This window comes from Styela clava, chromosome 13 (assembly GCF_964204865.1).
Source record: "Styela clava chromosome 13, kaStyClav1.hap1.2, whole genome shotgun sequence".
Classification (NCBI taxonomy): domain Eukaryota; kingdom Metazoa; phylum Chordata; class Ascidiacea; order Stolidobranchia; family Styelidae; genus Styela; species Styela clava.
This window is the reverse complement of record NC_135262.1, coordinates 12,406,103-12,427,055: the sequence shown is the minus strand read 5'-3', so window position 1 is coordinate 12,427,055 and position 20,953 is coordinate 12,406,103. Positions and strand designations below refer to the sequence as shown.

Sequence of the window (20,953 nt, the reverse complement as noted above, 5' to 3'; positions counted from 1 at the left end):
TATCTGGAATCAAACTACTTTAAATGATGTTTTATTTAATTTATTTAGACTTATTTATTTTTGTATGGGTAACAGTTTTAGAGGAACCAATGGTTTCTCTCAATTTTGTTCAGCTACTTATAATGTTGAGAAATATACGAACAACTTGAAAAACACTGTTCTAAATAAACTCAAGGATATAAGCTGCAAATTCAAACTATCACCTATTACATGGCGATAGGCGTAATTCAAATACAGTAATTTCGTCTAAATAGCTCGAAGCTGAAACAAAATGAGACAAATCTGTTTAAGCTTCATTAGCTACTTTGTATTATTTAATTGAATGTCTATTTGAGTTAAATTATTATTGTATACACAATAAGTCATTTTATCATGAATGAATCAAAAAAATAAACACAGATATATATTGTGTAAATTTCCCCTGTAGTATTTTATTCTGAGTTTCAAATTTACTGATGAATGTTTTCCGTTTAGGAATTTATAGAGTTTATTGTTTCCGATATATATATATATTTTAAATAAAGATCAAAATTTGAAATATTGATGCTGCCAAACAGTATTGGCGTGAGAAACTTTACAAAAATATTTCGCATAGTCATGCTACACTACAATTTCGAGTAGTTGCGGGTTATTAGTCTTGCAGACAAATAGCATAAAAATAATAGGCAATATGCAATGGCTAAATTCGAAACAAGCGTAATCGGATGAAATATTTCATATGCAATGAATACAAAAGGTAAAAACTGAACAAAATCCCAAGACATTGAAACTGACTCCTTGTTTTTCACTGGTATATAAAAGGCAAAGGTTGCTCATTGGTTTTTATTTTGCAAACAAGAAAATTTACGCGTTTGCGTTATAGGCTACTGTATATGTACATCTTATTTTTAAAATGAATAAACCTTTTGCAATAAGGGTTGTCACGACCAAGTCAGATAAATTTACGCTTGGGCATACAGAAATCGGTCTTTCCAAATCGTACCGACTAAACCAAAATTTAACAAAAATAAGTTATAATGGATATATACATAACCGTGACCTCGTCGTTGACAAAATAAGTGTCTAAAAACGTTGCGTAGTTTTGCCGACTAAAACCTCGTGCAGACAGATTAGCTAGACTTCTGGCGCCCCAATAGGGCGCAAGGTCAACTAGATGAAAAAAACAAAAGTCGTCTTGACACCAGGTATATGCCCAAAATTTAGCGAACGTGACAAATCATTTACTATGATACATTAAGACGTAATCATTCCAGAATATTTCTAAATATAGAAGGGTACTCCTGAAGTATGATCACCAAGATGTCGCACAACCTGAACCCCGGACTGGTACACAACCTGAGTTCAGGTTGTGCGCCATCTTGGTGTGCATACCTCAGGAGGTCCCAAAACTTTTACGCGATCAAATTGTCTTTTGAAATATAGGCTTTTAAAGCAATGCTATCCATATGTTAGAAGTGAATTTCCATACTAAATAAAAGTTTTTGTATTCGTTTATTATCATAATGAATATATTAATGGCATCATATGGTTATTTGGCACAGAAAGGGCTTCTGAAGTATCCTACTAAATTGGTGTTGTTGTTGCAAGGGAAACAAAAAACACCATAGGCCTACTGATATTTTTTCAGTACTCAAGTGTTAAAATTTCCTAAGTTTTCGCTAATTTGCTATTATTGCTCTGTAAAAAAAGATTGCCCCAAAATAGAACCAGAAGCATAAGCTAACCCATTATCATCAAGCAATCTATAGAGCTAGTTATAAAACTCTTATTGAATGACCCAGCGTAGTCGGCGGTAACCACCAAAAGCACATCGCGCGTCGTTTTTTCAAATAAAAAGGCTATTGCATGCACCGACCAAAATAAATATAACAGACACGGAAAATATGTGATCAGTTTAAAATATTTGCATCAATATGACTCTGCAGCGCACAGCTGCCATATATCATACGAATTTTTTTTAATGGCGAAACCAATCCATAATTAATTCTTAAAAAAGTTACGATAAAGAAACATTTGCACCTGTAAACTGCACCTAGGAGTTGCAACTGCATGCTTCTGCACGCACAAACATTTGCATCCACGGACATTTACACCCACAGATAACTTCCACCCGCGTACATTTGCACAGAAGAACAGTTGCATTGGACATTTGTACCCAAGAACATTTGCACCCAGTCATGTTTGCGCCCACATATATTTGCGCCTACTGACATTCGCACTTATGTGCAATTGTCAGCGAATACAAATGTCTGTGGGTGCTAATATACAGGGTACAAATGTACATGGGTGCAAAACTGCAAATGTCCGCGGGTTCAAATATACTGGGTACATGGGTGCAAATGTCCGGGGGTTCAAATGTCCGCGGGTGCAAACGTCCGACGCAGAAAATCTATTGTCTCCCGAACGGTAAAGGAGCATTTCTATTTCTCCGGATGAACTGTGCCGCATTTAGGCTTGCAAACAAGATTGAGTTTTTACTCTAAGTTTGTCGCTGTCGTCGCCATGGTTGTTGTTATAAATTTCAACAATTCAAGAAACTGAAGCAGGTCTAATTCACTGGGGCAAATCTCATCTGCATGATTTAAGTTCTGGGAACTACTTCTTTTTCCCAGACCAGCGTTATCATATATGTTCAAAATTGTTTCTCTCATCATTTGTATCTTTATCTGAAGGTATGTCATTATAAATACACGCTAATTCATTGGGATTTCCAGCCGAGATTCTACTCCGCGCCATATTCCCATTTGTTCTGCTAGATCGATGAAAGGACAAATATGAAATAAGAAATCTGAATCAATCTAAGGTACTTCTCTATTACTCTTACCACGCATCTAGTAGTAAATGAGAATCATATCATTTTTGCAGAATTTAGGTCATGACTCTATAAAAGGCTGTCTACAACAAAATGATCGTTCTGCCTTCCTCTCCGAACTCTTATGTACTGCATCTATATATCACCTTATTGTATCTTATTCTTCATAATAAACCACGTAAGAAGCAACATTATCTGCTCAATTAATTCACATATTTGGCGAAACAGACCCATCTGAGCACATTTAACAACGGAAATCGATTTCTGACAGATTTAGGTCACTCTCGCATGATACGGCATACATTTTTTGTGAGCGCAGGGTGCTGCAAGTTGCAAAAGACGCATGCATCGCCATCAGGCGGCGACAATGAAAATATTAGTTGCGTCGAACCAACAAAGTCTCGCGGTAATATTAAAGGGCAGAAAAAAACATGTAGATCGTGGCAAGTTAGCATTTAGCTGCTGCACAGGGCTACGTAGCCCTGTAAAGGGCTAAAATCTGTGGGTGAAATTGCCGATGGGTGCAAATGGATGCAAGTGTAAATGTCCTGGGTACAGTTTATGGGTGCGTTTATTCATGGTTCCAAATATCCGTGGGTACAAACAATAGCGTAGCCAGCCCAAAATCTGGATGGGCCAACGTTTACTCGCGCCTTTTGCTCCGAAGATAAAAGCAGTCACAGATATCTAACGACATGTTGAAGAATCTCTCTATCTTCTTATAGACTTACTCCGCTGTCGAATTTATCCAAGGTAGGCTATACAAACGCGCATTTTCATCTACCTCGGTTGGTTCATTTGGTGAAAGGATTATTGATAGCAAGCCATTTTCAGTAAATCGTAATGACGTAGGTGTTAAGGTAGGTCCAATACTACAATTGACAGCTGTCTTACATCAGTAAAATTTGTTAGCTGTCACCCTCAATTGTATAGTACCCTAATATATATATATATATACTGAGATAGGCTACAGTTTGGGATAACATTAAAATAAATTTAAAAGTTCCTTTAGAACTGTGAATGGAAGTGGAATGGAACAAATATGACAATATGTATCACTGAACAATAATCATCAGTTCTTCCTCACACTCAGATTTGCTTTACAAGTCTTTTGCGCCAACCCTAATTGTATCCCCCAAATTTATTGGAATGCTTAACATATTCTATGCATCTATCAGTTAATGCATTTGTTACAGCTAACTTATTAATAACGTTTGAAAATATGAGCTTATTTTTACGCTCTTTTTCGCAAAATATAATCAATAGTTTTTAATTGGACACGTCAGTGTACATAACGATCGTTTCAATATTATGTTGTTGTTCTTGTTAAATGTTAGTAGGCTATTATTTTTCTCTTTCGTCATGATGAAATCGCTTTCCTTTTCGAATACTGAACCAATTGCTTTGAAATTTTCAGTGGTTGAAAATTGACCTGTTCGAACGTTCACGTGAATGTAACATTGAACAACGTCTCTTTGAAAGTGTTATCTACACTACAGAAAAGCATGCTTGGGCGATTAAGTAAATTCTCAATGCTTGAAAACGGCGAACTATTTCATTATTCTTTATTCCTTTTGCTGTACATGAAAAATATCTAAATTCGGATCAATTATTTCATTAGCGTCTATTCCTTTCTATTTTTCGAACTGAACCCGATATTTAGACAGAAAATATGCGTGTGAACGCTCGATGACAATATGGTCAATGAAGACAGCCGGGATGGCTTCAAATGTAGGCCTATGTAGTAAAATCGGAAAATGTAAAGTTACAGGATCACGGCTAAGGGGTCGTGTCTTTGGAGGCGCACCGCTTTGAAGTCAACAAATATGGTAACCCTAGGTAAGTTGGAACATTATTCTTATGAATACAGTTTTGATGGATTTGGGGTTAGATTTCAGGTTTAAGTAGATATAATTCCGAATGATAAACTAAAATCTGGTACGTGAATTTGTGAATAAATCGGTATTACTGATTACTGAATAGCGCCATGAACCCTTGGCAAGAGACGCCGCGGTTCGTTCGTGGCAGGAGCTGCCATGAAGTGGTAAGAACTGTGACTCTCGGACTGGGAGTTATACTCTGTCCCATTTACAAAGGCGTCCTGCACTGCAATGACGTCACCCATCATTCCCCGAAATTTTTGTTATAAAATCTGTATAATTAGGGCTGGGATAATTAACCGGTTAACCGATTTAAGATGGTTAACGGTTACGATTTATTTTAACCGTTAACTGACATCTCAGGTACAAATCATCTTTATAGTGTACGATTTTTTTTAAAATGTTAATGTCATCGCAAATTTATCTTCTGTGGCGTTTAATTCAGAAGAATATCGCTAACTGTATTGGTAAGGACCCAGTAAATGTGAAAAATAATTGAAGTACCAAGATTGTTGATTATGAAAATTTGACAATCGGTCGAATTATATTGTTCACGATTTTATTTCAAAATCGTATATTGCCAACCAACAAGTTCGTAGTTGAAGCTGTTTTTCTTTATATATCTCAAAGTAAAATTTGCACATCGAACACTGAACATTTGTCACATAAATGACATTTAATAAAGGAATCGGGTTCCACTGAAATTACTTGGATATGTCCTAACCACGCCGCATATCTCTTGCAGCAGAGCGACCATGAAACCATCTCGAAAAGGTCACGCGAAATTGATTTGTGACCATTGTGACGTAACAAGATAAAATTATTATGTGAAACGTCTCGCTGCGGTTAACCGGTTAATTTTACCCAGTTAACGGTTAAAGTGTTTTCCCCGAAATTCCCCGCCCTTTGTCTAATACATTTATATTTATTTCATGACAGCATTGAAAATATAAACATAATTGACCAAAATGGAATATGGCGTTTATATCAGAAAAAATGTGCAGAGCGTAATAGCCGAAATTTTTCCTAACAAACAAGAACTTTGCTTTGCTATTTCAGGTGGTTGTATTTTCTTTTTCCGTTAATGAAACTCAACCACGTTTTGCTGGCATTAAATATTGTGGGGAGCATGAAATATAAAATTAATTTTATGATGCCGAGTAGTCTAGTTCAAGACAATCAGCTGACAAAAGAAAACAAAACAGTAAAATTGTAATGGCCAAACTGATCTGACCCTATTTCAGGTTTTGTTTGACTCGCTGTAGTAAATGTGCTACCGCACCTCAATTCTTTGTTTGCAAAGATAATAATAGAATCCTATTTCCTGGCGGTGCACAACTGCGATTTCGAGTGCGTAATTCAGTGATACAGAAATAATACTATAATAACAGAATAACAAAGATTATCAGTTCCGTCGAGGTGTCGGTACTGGCACCAGACAGGCAGACCTGCACAACAGACCATTGCATATTTGGAAGATCTTATTTTGTAAATTTCATTAAACAATTGAGTTCATTTTTAATAGGGTAATTAAATTCATTTACGTCCCACGGTATGGTAGTACCACCGTATATCTGTAGGCATAATAGTCATAGTGCAGTAGTGATGCCATTGTATATTTTAGACAATATTGAGTTCATCGTATTATGTCTGTACTGCCTGTCTGTCCAAATTTCAGTATTAATGGTACATGTTGTCTGGTTTTGGTACCGGTATACAATGTACAGATGTAGGAGAAAATGAGTTAATTCATTACGGTAGGTTAGCTAGATGGAAGATTTCTACAAATTTGATTGAGCCATCCAATCCTATAGTTGTATACTGGTATAGTCTCAGAGTCTGCATGACATTCATTCAGACATCTATAACTTCTGAACTTTACATGCATAGGCAGATCAGCAGATAGGTTCATATAACTGGAATCGGAAAACTCTAGTAAAATACGCAAGACAAGGAGATACGACACAACGAGGATATGTACAATATAGTCAGTTAGTTTATGGCACGTCCATGTCCCGGTGTGAAAGGATGAAGACCGGGTACGGGTCGCTAGAATGGTATGTTTTTACAATGAATCTCATGAAACACCTAAAGATTTGTTCGGGACATAAACTTGCCAGAAACAAACGTTAGATGGGACAACGACACAAGAAAAAGAATTTTAAAAGGGAAAAGTAATTACAGCATAAACAAAAAATACTGAAAACAGCAAAAACGCCAACTACCTGACTACGGTTACGAACTATTAGCTACTGTCTGTTATTACCTGTATTGTGGTATTACAGTACAGTGACAGTAATATACAATCAGACAATGGTGAATGGTCACAGTACTGCAGTAATTAGTTGAGGATTGCACCATTGACTGAATGATTACAGGATTATCATGCAGTCACAAATTTGTATGTTAACGAACGGAAAGCAATTATTAACTTAACTTTTCTAGTACCATAACCTCATATTTTTAAATTTGATATTTTTGTTACCATGTGCATTTTCATAGGCATATTTGTGTTAAATCGCAAAGCTGGCTTCCAACGTTAGTACCAGCCGCTCTCTGTCTTCATCAAACACATATTTGTTATTGGTGCCTACTGTCGCATCATCAAATATTGAGCAGAGCAAGCGACAGGTAGTCGGGAATCTTGTGTCACCTAATGACAAAAACAGTCATCATTTTTTTGGCTTGTTAGACGAAGAAGAAGAGGATAAACAGAATATTTTGAAGCGCAAAGTTCCCACAATTATTGAAGGTTCCCGACCATCTAATCCAAGGCAACCTACAGGTAGATTTTGAAATAGTTGTGGTTGTCAAATCTTCCAAAATTATCAGCGTCATTTAAATCGTTACTAAAGGGTACAGTTTTATACTATTACACCTGATCACTGATAAGTCACTTACACATGAAATTGAATGTGTCTTTTGACCTCCAGGGAAGTAGGATGACTGGATTAGTGGTCCCCATACTTTTAACACACTGACCCATGAAGTTTTGATGGTCATGTAAATCAAAAAAGCAAATTATCTGTTTGAATTTTTTGTTGATGATATCTGTCTGTCCCTGAGATAAAAATGTGCAAATACATTGTCATTATTGTCACAATTGCTGGACCTTCTGTAACAGTTATTTATATACAAAAACAGAACTCATAGAGAACCTTATAAATTTCCTAACTCTACGAAAATGAAGAAAATTTATTTAATTAACATTGTAACTTATATATATCATGAATCTAACATGTTACACTATTTTAGGTTTTTCAATATCCCAAGACAAATTTTATATATTTCATAAATTATAATTTAATAAAATCATAATTTTAGATATGTTTTTGTGATTTTGCTACAAGCTGCTTCATAACGAAATGTTCTTTCACACCATCTATCCTATTAAAGGTTCTCACGGAATTTCACGAGCGAAGGCAAATTCAAATCAGTCAGCAGGTCTTTCTCAGTGTCCAAGTAAAAGCATAAACACTAATCATAACGAATCAACCAGACCAGCAGTGAGACAAAAATCAGCTTCAACAGAAAGCTTATCAATGCTGGCTGAAAATTTATCACAGCTTGTGTCCAATGCAGAAGTTGCCTACACAGCGAATATTAATAAAGCACAGGTAAGGGAATTGTTTAAACTTCGCTGTGCTATTCTGTAGGTACAATATCGATGACCCAGTGATTAAAGCATTAGACTTAACACCGGTTACACATTTTGTTCGAATCTCATGCCACCACATCATCCAGAGTAATAAACAGAGTGCATTGGACCTTCCAAAAAAAAATTGAAGCTCTTTACGTATCGTTAGTTATCAGTGTCTGCTTGTGCAACTGCAAGGATATCAGCACTGATTTTCTGAGCTGCCTTTTTACATTTATTGAACTGAACCATTTTCTATACAAGCTAATGTTATCAAAGTGCATGTGTCGGTCATTATTTGGTTCGTTATTTTGTTAACAATTCCTCTGCACATAAATTCACTGCGGCTAATTAACCGATGTATATGCCACTGGGCCTAATTATGTATTTTCCTAATTAAAAAACCTGCTCTTTCTTTGCCAAATATATCAGCCGGAAGCCATTTCATTGAATATTTATTTCATAGCTTTTGGCAGTGTTGATAAATAGCATTTCCAACTGAATTGTATTGTAGTAGAATGTTATTCTTTATACAATATAACTAACATTATAGCTTTATTAAATAACTCACTCACTTTTGACTATCAATTAGACTGTCTTCTTTCTTGCCAGTCATCTCCATCACATCAAAGTGAATTTTAACAATAACTTTCCAATAGAAATAGTTGATATTATTAAATGGGGAAGTTAATGTTCTTAAAATTTGGCATCTGCTGCAGAATTTGCAGTCGCTAAAATATGCCTTAATAATTTTGAAGGTAAGTTTGAAATTATTCATTTTCGGTGGTAAAGCACATCTTTAGTAGGGTATTAAAATGGATGAGAATTTTGTAAATGGATACTTTATAACCCAGCAATCTTTTCTAATTATAATCACTAACCACCAGATGTTTTTTTTTTCTTTCAAGAACTCTCATCGAAACATACCTATACCTCCACAGTTACCACAACGACATCATAGTGAAAACAGTAAATCTAGTCCTGATCTAGCTAACTGGGTCAAGATGGATGAACAAGCACTGGTGAAAGATTTTGATGCAAATCTGTCTGGATTAGGACTGGAATTGGGAGCGGGTGCCTATAACATGAGTGAGGTGTTGAACCTTCCTATTTTCAAACAAGAAGATAGCATAGTTGCAAATACTGGTACACAAAATTTGCCACCCTTGCAGTATATGCTGCAAGCACCTACTTCACCTGCTTCAAAGGTACACGAGGAGACTTTGACTTATTTAAACCAGGGCCAAGCTTATGAAGTTAGACTGAAAAGGTTGAGCGATTTGCCCAATGTGCTCTCAAGCAAACTGGCTAAAAGTTTCTTAAGGGTGGTTTTTCATGACAGACGATTACAATACACAGAACATCAGCAACTTGAAGGTTGGAAGTTCAGTCGGCCCGGTGACAGACTTTTAAACATTGATATACCAATGTCTGTTGGAATTATGCAGCCAAGACAGCCTTCCAACTTGCTAAACCTTGTGGAATTTGTGTGGGATTTAGACAAACAAGCATCAGTGTATGTCCAAGTGCATTGTATTAGTACAGAATTTACACCTAAAAAACATGGTGGTGAAAGAGGGGTTCCTTTTCGAATACAGGTAGACACATATAGTCTAGATGGAAATGGTGAAATGGGTGAACACATTCATTCCGCAAGTTGTCAAATTAAAGTTTTCAAACCAAAAGGCGCAGATCGGAAACAGAAGACTGATAAAGATAAGATGGAGAAACGCACTGCCCAAGAGAAATTGAAATACCAGCCGTCATATGAATCTACTCTCCTCACTGAATGCTCACCCACACCTATGAGTCTGTATGAAGATGCTTTGAGTGTGTTAGATGCGGAGCAGCGTAATGAACGGCAGCCATATAATGAATCACCAATCGACGCTGCTGTTGAGGTCGACTTATCCGCAGGTGGAAGTTATTTAATGGAGGAGGCTTCACCCGATGGAACTAATGGTGGGCGCTCATCTCTTCCTGGCAGTTATAGTCGGAGCTATATGGAAGCTGTTAGAACTGTAACCCAACAACAAGTCCCATGTCCACCAGTTAAAGGCCCAGATATATTACAGCCTTATGCAACCACTGCACAAACCATACAATGGTTGCAACGCAACAGATTTTCCACTTTCGCAAAAACATTTAACAGCTTTTCAGGGGCTGATATGCTGTCACTAACCAGGGAAGATTTAATACAAATTTGCGGTTCAGCGGAGGGTATACGACTATACAATTCACTGCGAGTTAAAAAAGTTCAAGCAAGGCTAACTTTGTATATGACACCTGCAACGCCAGAGAGTGATGGAGAAATTAAGGTTTACAGGGCTTTTTATCTTGAACAACTAACTGCTTCTGAGTTAATTAAGGAAGCGGCATCGCTTTTCGAGCAGCAAAATGGTGGTGGAAGGCCACATATTACCAGGGCCTTATATCAGCCAACGAAATCCAACGTACATGTTCTTGTCACAGATGAGCTGGTTGGAACATTGCGAGATGAGCAATGCTTTACAGTACTTGTAATAAAAAATGAGGGCAGCGATGGATTTCAAATTATATTGAAACAATAAATAGCCATGTGTCATGGTTTGGTGGCTTGCCCTCATCGAACAAGGCTCTGTATTGTGTTGTGTGGTTTGAAATGTGATTTGATAGGCTGTTCAAATATAAATGTTGCTAAATCCAAATTATGAACTCCAAAGAAATATGGCAATATTTGAAACCTGAGATTTTTTGTTTCCATTGAATTTTTATTGTAATTGAGATGTTTGACACAAATTATCTACTAAAAGTAACACATAGAAAAAAGTCTGCAAACATATTTTCTACATGTTAAAGGAAATCATCTGCCACATTGGTATATTTGTTTTATTATGACAAAGTAATTGTTCACGCTGATAAGGTATGATTTCCAATTCATCTGCAAAGTTTGGTTTTTTTGAATTTGCTGTACCATGTAAAATACGGTGGTTGTTTTTTATTAATTACTGCATTTTGCAATGATTTTTTCTTACAAATTGCAATCAGTAATGTCGGCATCTGCTCCATATTGCACTCTTTATATCGCTTACCTGTATGTTTTTTGCATTCCTCATGAAGTCAGTCATGCCCATATATATAAATGTAATTAATTAGTATATTTGTTCTTGTCTAATTGAGAGGCGCCAGAGCTCAAATGATGTTTTAACGAAAATTATTAAAATCTTCTCATGAATCATTTCACCAGTTCTTAGTCGTCAGATACCATGATGAAGTAAGATATAAGGTTTGTAAGAGCTACCATTCAGACATTTCTAGCTGCCAATTTTCAAAATATGAGGATCTATTCGATTCACACTGCATGGAATATATTTAGAGCTAAGCTAGTCCACTTAGCCAGAAATATAGAGCTATAAAAAAAGTTCCATCCAACTCTGAGCAACCAAATCTTGACCACTGAAATCTTGGTTTGTCTTAGTGTTTATATTAGTTTGCTAATTCTTCTCCTCCGGAAAGTTCAAAACTAGCTTTATCTCTGATACGCAATAACCCTATCTTGAGCGTGAATGTCATAACCAGGTGGTCATTGCAAGTCTTTGAGGAAACCAGTAGACTTCGAATACGGCTTGATTATCAGTCCTTTCAAGATGTCTTACATAGTCATAGCCATTGAAGAGGTGATTTTTCAGTCGTAATTTCAATATTAGAGGGAAATTTTCTTTAATACACCATGGTAAATTTTTCAAATACCAATGCCTTTTCAGGAAGATTTTTAACATAAATATGAGGTATGCAAATTAAAATTTCTGTCTGTCATTTTTATAACAATCCTTGTGGCTTGGGTATGGATGTTCGAAATTATAGTAAAAAGGTTTTGAAATATTGAGGGTGGCATATGATTTCCGAAGCAAAACATCAAGTCGCAATACTCTATTTCACATTCACACTGCTTGTATAGGGGTGGGGTAATGAGAACGCGTTGTGATTCTGCAAGTAGCACGCGGCATTATCTTTATTTTGCATCGAAACTAATGGCTTTAGCGTGGTTTTATTTTCCACTCCCTCGAAAAAAATGCCATGTTAGAAACGAGAATCACACTATTATATACAATTTTCAATGTAATAAGACTGAGCTCATTAATGATTCGTCGTAATTCCAATACGATATTCCAAGAAATTTTGAACATGTAAGAAATATGAAGCTTCGAAGATTTCTCGTCTAAAGTTACACTAAATACTTGATATATTTAGTTTTTTCCCTTTTTTATTGTCACTTAGAATCTGGGACGGCCAAACTGCTTGAACGGAGCCAACAACCATGAATTCAGCTGAAGCAAGGTTTAAGTATAACTTGTTGCTTTTAGCCATAGAAAGACCATGCTTATTTTTTTTTATTGATCGGCTCCTGCAATTCATCACAGCACGTGGATGAATCAGTGAGTGCATGATCATCTGCGAAAAGAGTTGAAACCCTATTGGTAGGTCATTAATATAAATTGAAAACAGAATAGGTCCAAGAATGTTCCTTTGTGAAATGCCACGTGTAATATATTCAAACAAAGATGGTACGGATGCATTTAATGTACTGATTTCATAATCAGTTTTTATCAATCATTTTATTGCCAGTTATGCTGATTATAGAGTAGATATAAACTTATACTTAGGCCCATATATATACTGCTGTTGTTTACTCAGGTAAGAAGGCGATAGGTTGAAAGTTTTCTCTTTCACGTTTGTTAATGCAAGTCCAAGTTAAGTAGTAAATTTGAAAACCGAATAGGAATTCGGTCAGTACATTTGTATTGGTTATGGCGCCACATTATCAGTGAAAATACTCGCGGCGCACTCACACGAAAAAAAATGTTTGAATGCCTTCAAATAAAGCTTAATTTCGTGATCGTTGATGTGTACTTTATTGATGATCTGAGATTGATTTTGCAGTTTTTTTTTATAAATCTCCCATGCCCTATTGTTTTTTCTAGACATAATTAGATTTTCCACTTCATAAGATGCATTCCCTGTGATTTAATGGACCCAAACTTTGGAACTCTCTTCCCTCAAGTTTGAAAACATTGAAGTTTAAGAAATCTTTTCAGAAATATTTCAAGTTTCATCTAGTCTCCAAATATTAAAAATTACTGTTTCAAAACCTCACTGACACGTGTTAATAGTTTCGAATCAATTAAATCCTCAAAGTATATGAATATCTTTTTGACGATCCATGACAAAAAGGTGGCACACTCCACTTGCACTTTGTATTTTTCATGGGAATATTGAACAGCTGTAAAAATCCTGTTATAGTTCCTGCAACTACTAACTACTGTGACTAGGTGTGCTGTGTAGCTCTTCTATACCTGTTCCAAATTTTAATCAGTCTTGTTTCAATCGCAATCTGGTGAAAGCATTCTTATCATTATATATATATATATATAAATATAATATGATGTTTGCTTTATCAGATAGTAACTGACATACTTGAATGGTATTTTAATATAAATAGCTGTTCACATTCTGACAATTGCATGGTCATGCTTCTTTTCTTGGTGTGGGATCATTCTTATTACACGGGTTTTTAATTTGATGTGGGTATCTACTTCTTAATGTAAGCATGCACTTTATGTGTAGGTAAGCAATTGCCATGAAGTTGACCAAAGTGTAGATAGTGTGATGTGATCAAAGTTGAATGTTTTTGCATGGTGTGACAATTGTGTCCAAAACAGAAATTGCTTTTGGATTCTCCAAACACCAATATAAAGTGATAAAAATTTGATCAATACCTCCTAAAATCAATTTAACAATTTCATTTATTTCCTGATAAATAATAGGTCACCATATATCCATATATTCAATCTTTTATACGCCTATACTCACAGATTGTTTTTTCGTTTTTCAGGCTACATCACAATCATCGAATGACGTGAAATGTGTGAAATTGTTTCCAAAGACTGACTCTGATGAATCTTCCGTGTTAATCTCAAAACATTCTCAATTCCTTTATCCTTGCTCCCACCTTTTATAACCAATAAATCCCAATACCTACCTCATTATCAATCCCCTAATCTAATTACTGTATGTTATACTTAAGCTCAGTGGCGGCGCGTGGTCATTTTGACAACCGGGGCAAGCTACTGCGGGACCAAGTCACCCCCATCTACGGGGACAGGATGAGCGCTGTAAGTTCTCCCATCATTTTATGAGTATAAAAACCATTCCATCGGTAACAACCAATCGGCAAAAGCGACAATTTTTAACGATAAGAAAGTGTCTTTAAAACCGGTCCAAGTCAAGGGATTAATAAATATAGACATAGTTTATTTTGAAACCTCTTTCAAAAGGAAAGGCAATATTTACCCAGATAAATACAATGACATATTAACAGAAACTTCGGGAAAGCAGACAAAACCTAAAATAAGGTTTAAAACGTTACTATGAAGAAAGGAAAGTTATGCAAAGATAAGGACATGCGTCGCTCACTCATAGATATATATGCTGCTAGACTTCTACTGCTTGAACCTATATGCAACACGCCGCGGTTTCTTGGAAGCAAAATGCTCAATAACGCGCTAATTAAAGTCATGCATCCCAGATATAACGTCTCTGTGAATGGATAAAACAGCCAAGGAATTTGATCTATCTTGCTTCGTGGTGTTTCTGAGATACGCTTCAGCGTGCTGAATGTTTGCTCTGCGTCGGCGGCAGAAATAGGCGTCGTCAAAATGATGTCCAGAAATTTTGCAGACGCCGCAAAGGTAGTTACTAGAGTGTTATCTATGAGGAACCCATAGAGCGCGCAAGTTGATGTGATGTTCAAAAAAGTTTGATTGGTGTATATACATCGCAATTCATTTTCCAATTTACCCACGTTTATCATGGGGTAAAATTTGGAGACAGTAGCCAACAAATGGATGGGAAATTGACGGGCAAATTTTGAAAAATTTTTGGGGTTCATCAAAGAGTACGCGGCAAGGTGTTCAGTGCGCAGACGATCGCCTATTTGATTCACCAGAATGTCACAGCATTCCTTTGCAGACAAAATCAAACGCTGCGTTGTTTGCCCGCGGCGTAAAGAAGCACTCCATGTGTCGTCGTATTTTATTGTTTCCCGAATACGAGATACAGCATCGCAGAAGTCTGAAATACACGACTGCACAGACGCTCCATCCATTAGCCTTGACTGCAATGCGCCGTATAATACATCCACGTGATAGAATATTGTGGAGAAAAAAGCGAGAAAAAATGAAAACTCACCATCTTCTAGCAGACGCTTTAGACCTGCCGCCTCCCTCACAGAGCGTTCGTCCCAAACCGGAGAGCTCTGAATGCCATTGAAACACTCAATGAGCTCAGACCTAATTTCGGACACGCCCTGCACCACGCGTGATTGGAAGTTCCAACGTGTTGGTGCACAAGCTGGGAGACGACGGCTACATATCTGGCGAAGGAGGTCAGAGCGCTTCGACGAAACGGAAAAAAATGAAGAAAACCCCGAAACATTTGCCAAAAAATACGAATGAGAGGGGTATCAGGACACATATTTTTAATAACGAGGTTAAATTGGTGTGCATAACAATGTAAAAAATGCGCATGAGGAAAATCTTCTTTTATATAAACTTGAACACCATGTTTCGACCCACTCATGACTGCCGCGCCGTCATAAGTTTAAGCTATCAATTTTGACTTCGCGTTGTAAGGCTGTAACACTTCTTTCAGTACAGCCGATATCCCGCACGCCGTGCGATCAACGATTGGTACAAAGCTGTGAAATCTCTCGGTAGGTTTACCATCTTTCACAAACCGAAAAATCACAGCCAGTTGGGAAACGCACGTGATGTCAGTTGTCTCGTCAGACTGAATCGAAAGGAACTGGCAATTCTCAATTTCCAGAGCCAAATTATGTAAATAAATTTTATACATTGAGTCGAGCAAATCATTTTGGATATCCTTAGATGTCCCTTTCGAAACAGTTGCGGCATCAAGATGATCTATCAATACTGTATCTAGGGATGCGGTGTATTCCACCATATCCAAAAATACCCCTCTATTAGAAGAGCCAGCCCGTTCATCGTGCCCACGGAGGGACAGCTCGTGACAACCAATGAACTTCAAAACATCGATCAATCGACCGAGAACATGGCGGTTTTTCTCGACGTTTTGGTTGTGCCGACGAATAGAAACCGCGCGTCCTTCATCCAACTGTGCTGCAATATTAACATTTCCGAATGTTCGGTATTTTACTGCATTGTCCAGATGCTCCATAGAAGATTGATGATCCCTGGCACGCTCGGAAAGATGTTTAAGATCTCTAAAACCAAATTTACACCAACGTGAGTCACGGGCGGTAGCAAAAAGTAGGCAATAAAAACAAAAAAGTGCATTTTTGTTCTCGCTGTAACACAACCATTCGTGTTTTTTATACCAAGTTTCTGCGCAGAATGTACGCCGACGCTTTCCTCCGTCATGGGATTGTTCCAGTGAACAATTTTTTGGTTGATAAGGCCCAAGACGTTGTACCTCTAATTTTTGTTCCAGCGGCAGCTGCGAAAACGGAGTGCGAAGTAGTGCATCAACCTTATTCATTATGAGGTAAGGCTAAGAAATGCGAAGCCGGAAAGAAGTGAGGAGCTCAAAAGGAATGTGGAAAATCGAAAGCAAATGGACTGAATGTCTCTAACTGATTCAAATAGCGAAACAAGCGACAAAAACGAAGGCGAGGAAACTATCAACTCTTCAAGCAACCAACGAACGAGAAGGAATGCGTGAATATGTCAACACGTTGTTGTAAGAAACGTCGGCATTGTGTCGTCATAATTTCGGGGCTAGCCCCGATCGGCCCCGATGATCTAGTAAAAGAAACAGAAAACAAACGAGACAAACGCGGCGAGTGGAAGATAAAAGAGAGAATACGATATACAATGAGCAACCGGGGCAAAATCGGCGTCGCCCCGTCGACGTTCGGCGAAGGCTTTGCGAGCGAAAAATGAACCATGTCGGGAGAATATGGCTAGTGTAGACAGTCTGTGCAACCGATATTGAGGTATTTTTCGAATATTTTTTATTATACCGAAAAATCAACCGGGGCATTGCCCCGGTTGGCCCTATTGACGTGCCGCCACTGCTTAAACTGTTACCAGTAGTATTTAATAAATATGATGTAATCTGGACTACAATTTGACAATATTGTGGCATGTCCTTGGTGAAAGAAAAGGTTCAGCCTACCTATTCATGCACTCTACTTTGGCAACTTTGGTTGGCCAAGTTGGCATTTGATTCCAAGTATAATCAGCTTGGCAAAATCATTTTTATGTTCTTATAATAAATATTGTTCACTCTTGTTTGGAAATTTTTATAAAATTATTAAAATGGTGTGTCAAACAATTCTTATTTTTTATTACATTACCTATTTTTTATTCTAATTTCTGTTTTACGTGTTTATTTTTTTGTTGTTATCATATAATTTATCTAAAGCTTCTCTCTTTTTTCTAATTTTATTAATGCTTTATGGTTGTGTGTGTGAGTGTGTATGATTTGATTCAATAGTTTTGGGTGAGTGAACACGTACCACTTCTTTTTGACATTACCTTCCATCTTATATTCTGTACGTTTTAAACCTCTTCCAAGGTTTTGTTTACTCTCTTGATTTCATAATCAGTTTTTATTTATTTGTTTTTATTAACCATTTTATCGACTTTATGCTTATTATGGAGTCGAAATAAACTTAACTTATCTCCCTGAAGAAAACTTATCTCACTGAAGAGGTGTGGAAAAGTATAAGTATAAGTTTATTTCGACTCCATAATCAGCAATAGAGGGTGCCAAATCCTCTGGGATGGCCCAATTTCGGAAGCAAGCAGGTAAAAACGATACTCTTTTTTAATGTATGTTGTCCACCAGTCCTAAACTGCTGCTATACTTTTCAGAGATGCATGTCGCACATCTATTTCTTAGGCCAGTCAGATTTTGAACATGTATCCCGTCGACTCTCTTTATTATGCAGATACTGTTACATTTTGGATGCGAATAAACAAACATACACACATTTCATCAGATATTACCTAGCTATTATTACTTTTTGCGATTAACTTCGATAAATGACGGCGTATTATCAATTTTGAGCTTTTGTCGATATTTCGAATTATCTTCCATGTTTTAGAAATATTTTTCGACTTTTCTTCGTAGTAAATGTTTTTATAAACCGGGATTGAATTTTCTAGGCGTCTTTTAAATAAAGTTTGCGATCTAATAATTTTCTATAGGATATAGTTTTATTTTGATTTCCCCGAAAACATACATAAAACATAAACAAAGAACACACAAAGTATAAACAACGAACACACAGAAGTCTGGAGAAATCGGGGAAACTAGCAAAACTCTAGAAGTGTTTAAAGCACATAGAAATGTATGTGCCTGTTTACCCATATCACACACGCAATTCACAAACATCAAATAAAAACACGAACGTGTATTGTTCGGGCGTGTATCATGAACAAACTGCAGACACGAAAGGTAGGTATGCGCTTTATTCTGATTGATTTTATCAGGCCGTCAACATTCTATATTCATTCTGATCACTTTTGTAGACAAGTTTTAATTAGGTATTGGAAGTGATGTCTATTTTGGGTTGCTGTTGCGATTCATTGCAGCTGTGATATATTCGAGATAATTTTCTTGCGGAAAGTGAGAAAAGTCTCGCCCTGCATAGTTTTGTATTGTATTTTTTACGAATTGGTTTGTATCTCTATAATAGGAGAAAATGATCAGGCAAATCATTGCAATTGCAATATTTGTTTTGACTTCTAATTGAATTGCACTGAAACAAAACTTTCTTGAAATTCAGCCACTGACTCATCTAAATTATACAATGAGAATATATACATTCTCATTGCGTTATCTGAGAATAATAATAAAAAGTATAGGTAGATAAAACTTAGTTTTTGACTCTGAAAGATTCAATCAAGAATTTCACTTTACGCTCGACAATTTCATGTTGCTAATTTGCCATTTCAACCTTTTGAACGTGTAGAATAGAATTTTACAAAGATAGGTGAAGTTGCCGGTGAAGGGTGAACTACCCTGAATATGTTATGCAATGGGAATAGTCTTATGCAAGATGTGGAAAAAGAAGCAAACTTGCGTTAAAATAACTGTTCAAATACTCTTTTGCGGGAAGATATTTCAGCGAAAACACATTACGCCATATACTCGCAAACTCGAGCACGCTGTCTGGCTGTATTCATGAGATGGAAGGTGGTGCAGAGCAAAAGTGCTTCCAATTCAACCAGTTGTCGGGTTAGGATAGGATGTAGGCCGGTTACCATTCCATGTCCCGATGTCGGCCCGGGTATGGGATTAGTTAGCTACCGCTACCGTATTTGTTTTTCGGAATGGACTTGAGACTTGATGACCACTTTGTGATTGCTTGTATGATTATGTAATTTTGTGTATATTTTATAAGTCTGTAAGGAATACCGGTATCTAAATAAAAAACGGCATCACTGGTGCCGAAATGCAGAAATGTAAAAATCAGGCTTGCAAAAAATATTGTGTCAAATCTTTTTCTGAAGTTTTTAAAGTAGACTAGAGTCTCACTAGACCTTGGTTTAAAAAGAAAATCTGATAGCGAAAATACAGAATACCGGTACCATATCTAGGCATAAGTTACACATATTGTAGTCTATGATGGAAATTAAATACCTATTTATGCAGAAACGTAGTCTATATTAAACACTTGTTTGATTGTGTAGTTTGCCGAAAGTTTGCCATGTTATTGCAGTATTGAGTTAATTCTGTAAATATTGAAGTTTAAAGATTAGTGTTCTTCAGAAAACACTAGTTTTGTTAGTTGTATCTTGTACCGTATGGTTGTAAGCACATGATTTTCGATTTCTCTCTGAATCTCAAAAGAATTTGCTGGGGATGGAAAATATGAATTCATCTGTTCAAATTTATTTCAACTCAATTATATTCAAAATTTCAAATTCCTAATTCAATGAATAAAAAGCTTTATTTCAAAAATTATCATTTTAAGCAATTGAAATCCCAAAGTATAACCAAAAACGCCTTCATTTTATTTGAAAACTCTAAAAGTGGAAAATAAAGACCACGCCTGCGCTCAGCAAAAATGCACGCGAGCGAATTCAGTTTTGCACGCCGAAAATTTGCAATCGCTCACCAATGTAAATCGGTTTAAATGGTCTTTAAATCAATAATCCAGTAATATAAAGATGCCAAAAAATTATAACTCCACAATTGTCGACTAATACCAGCTTGCAAGATTTGGCCTGATCGAAAAAAGCGAAGCAAAAAAGACCATATCGTGTTGAATGATGGGAATCCCGTGAGAATAGTTATGTGCGAAAAGATCGCCTCTTCACCGATGCTGGCCAGTTATGGCTCTGATTCAGCGTATTTTTTATACAATAACTTTACACGGATGCACTGAACAGTACCGATACCTAAAGTCGCACAAACACTCTCAAAATTAGTGACAAAGTATAGAAATAATGTTTTGGGTCAAAGGTCAAACGTCCATTTTTGCTCTGATTTGGCGTATTTTTATCCATTAATTCTACATAAAAACACTTCTAAAATTAATGACAAAGTATGTCCATTTTGCTCTGATTCAACGTATTTTTTATCCAATAATTT

The 20,953-nt window shown here is 36.6% G+C and overlaps 1 protein-coding gene across 1 annotated transcript; it reads left to right on the top strand.

Moving 5' to 3' along the window:
• Window positions 1–8,096: 8,096 nt before the first annotated feature.
• Window positions 8,097–11,546, top strand: LOC120332604 (transcription factor CP2-like). The gene is made up of 2 exons (XM_039399883.2): window positions 8,097–8,309; window positions 9,238–11,546. The coding sequence occupies exons 1-2, from the start codon at window positions 8,235–8,237 to the stop codon at window positions 10,897–10,899; spliced, it is 1,737 nt and encodes a 578-aa protein (XP_039255817.2). The 5' UTR covers window positions 8,097–8,234; the 3' UTR covers window positions 10,900–11,546.
• The last annotated feature ends 9,407 nt before the right edge of the window (window positions 11,547–20,953 follow it).

Bases quoted from the DNA above. Each gene is read 5' to 3' on its own strand.
- LOC120332604 (XM_039399883.2), top strand. From the start codon at position 8,235: ATGCTGGCTGAAAATTTATCACAGCTTGTGTCCAATGCAGAAGTTGCC. The intron at 8,310-9,237 runs GTAAGGGAATTG...TTTTCTTTCAAG, and splicing joins CGAATATTAATAAAGCACAG to AACTCTCATCGAAACATACC.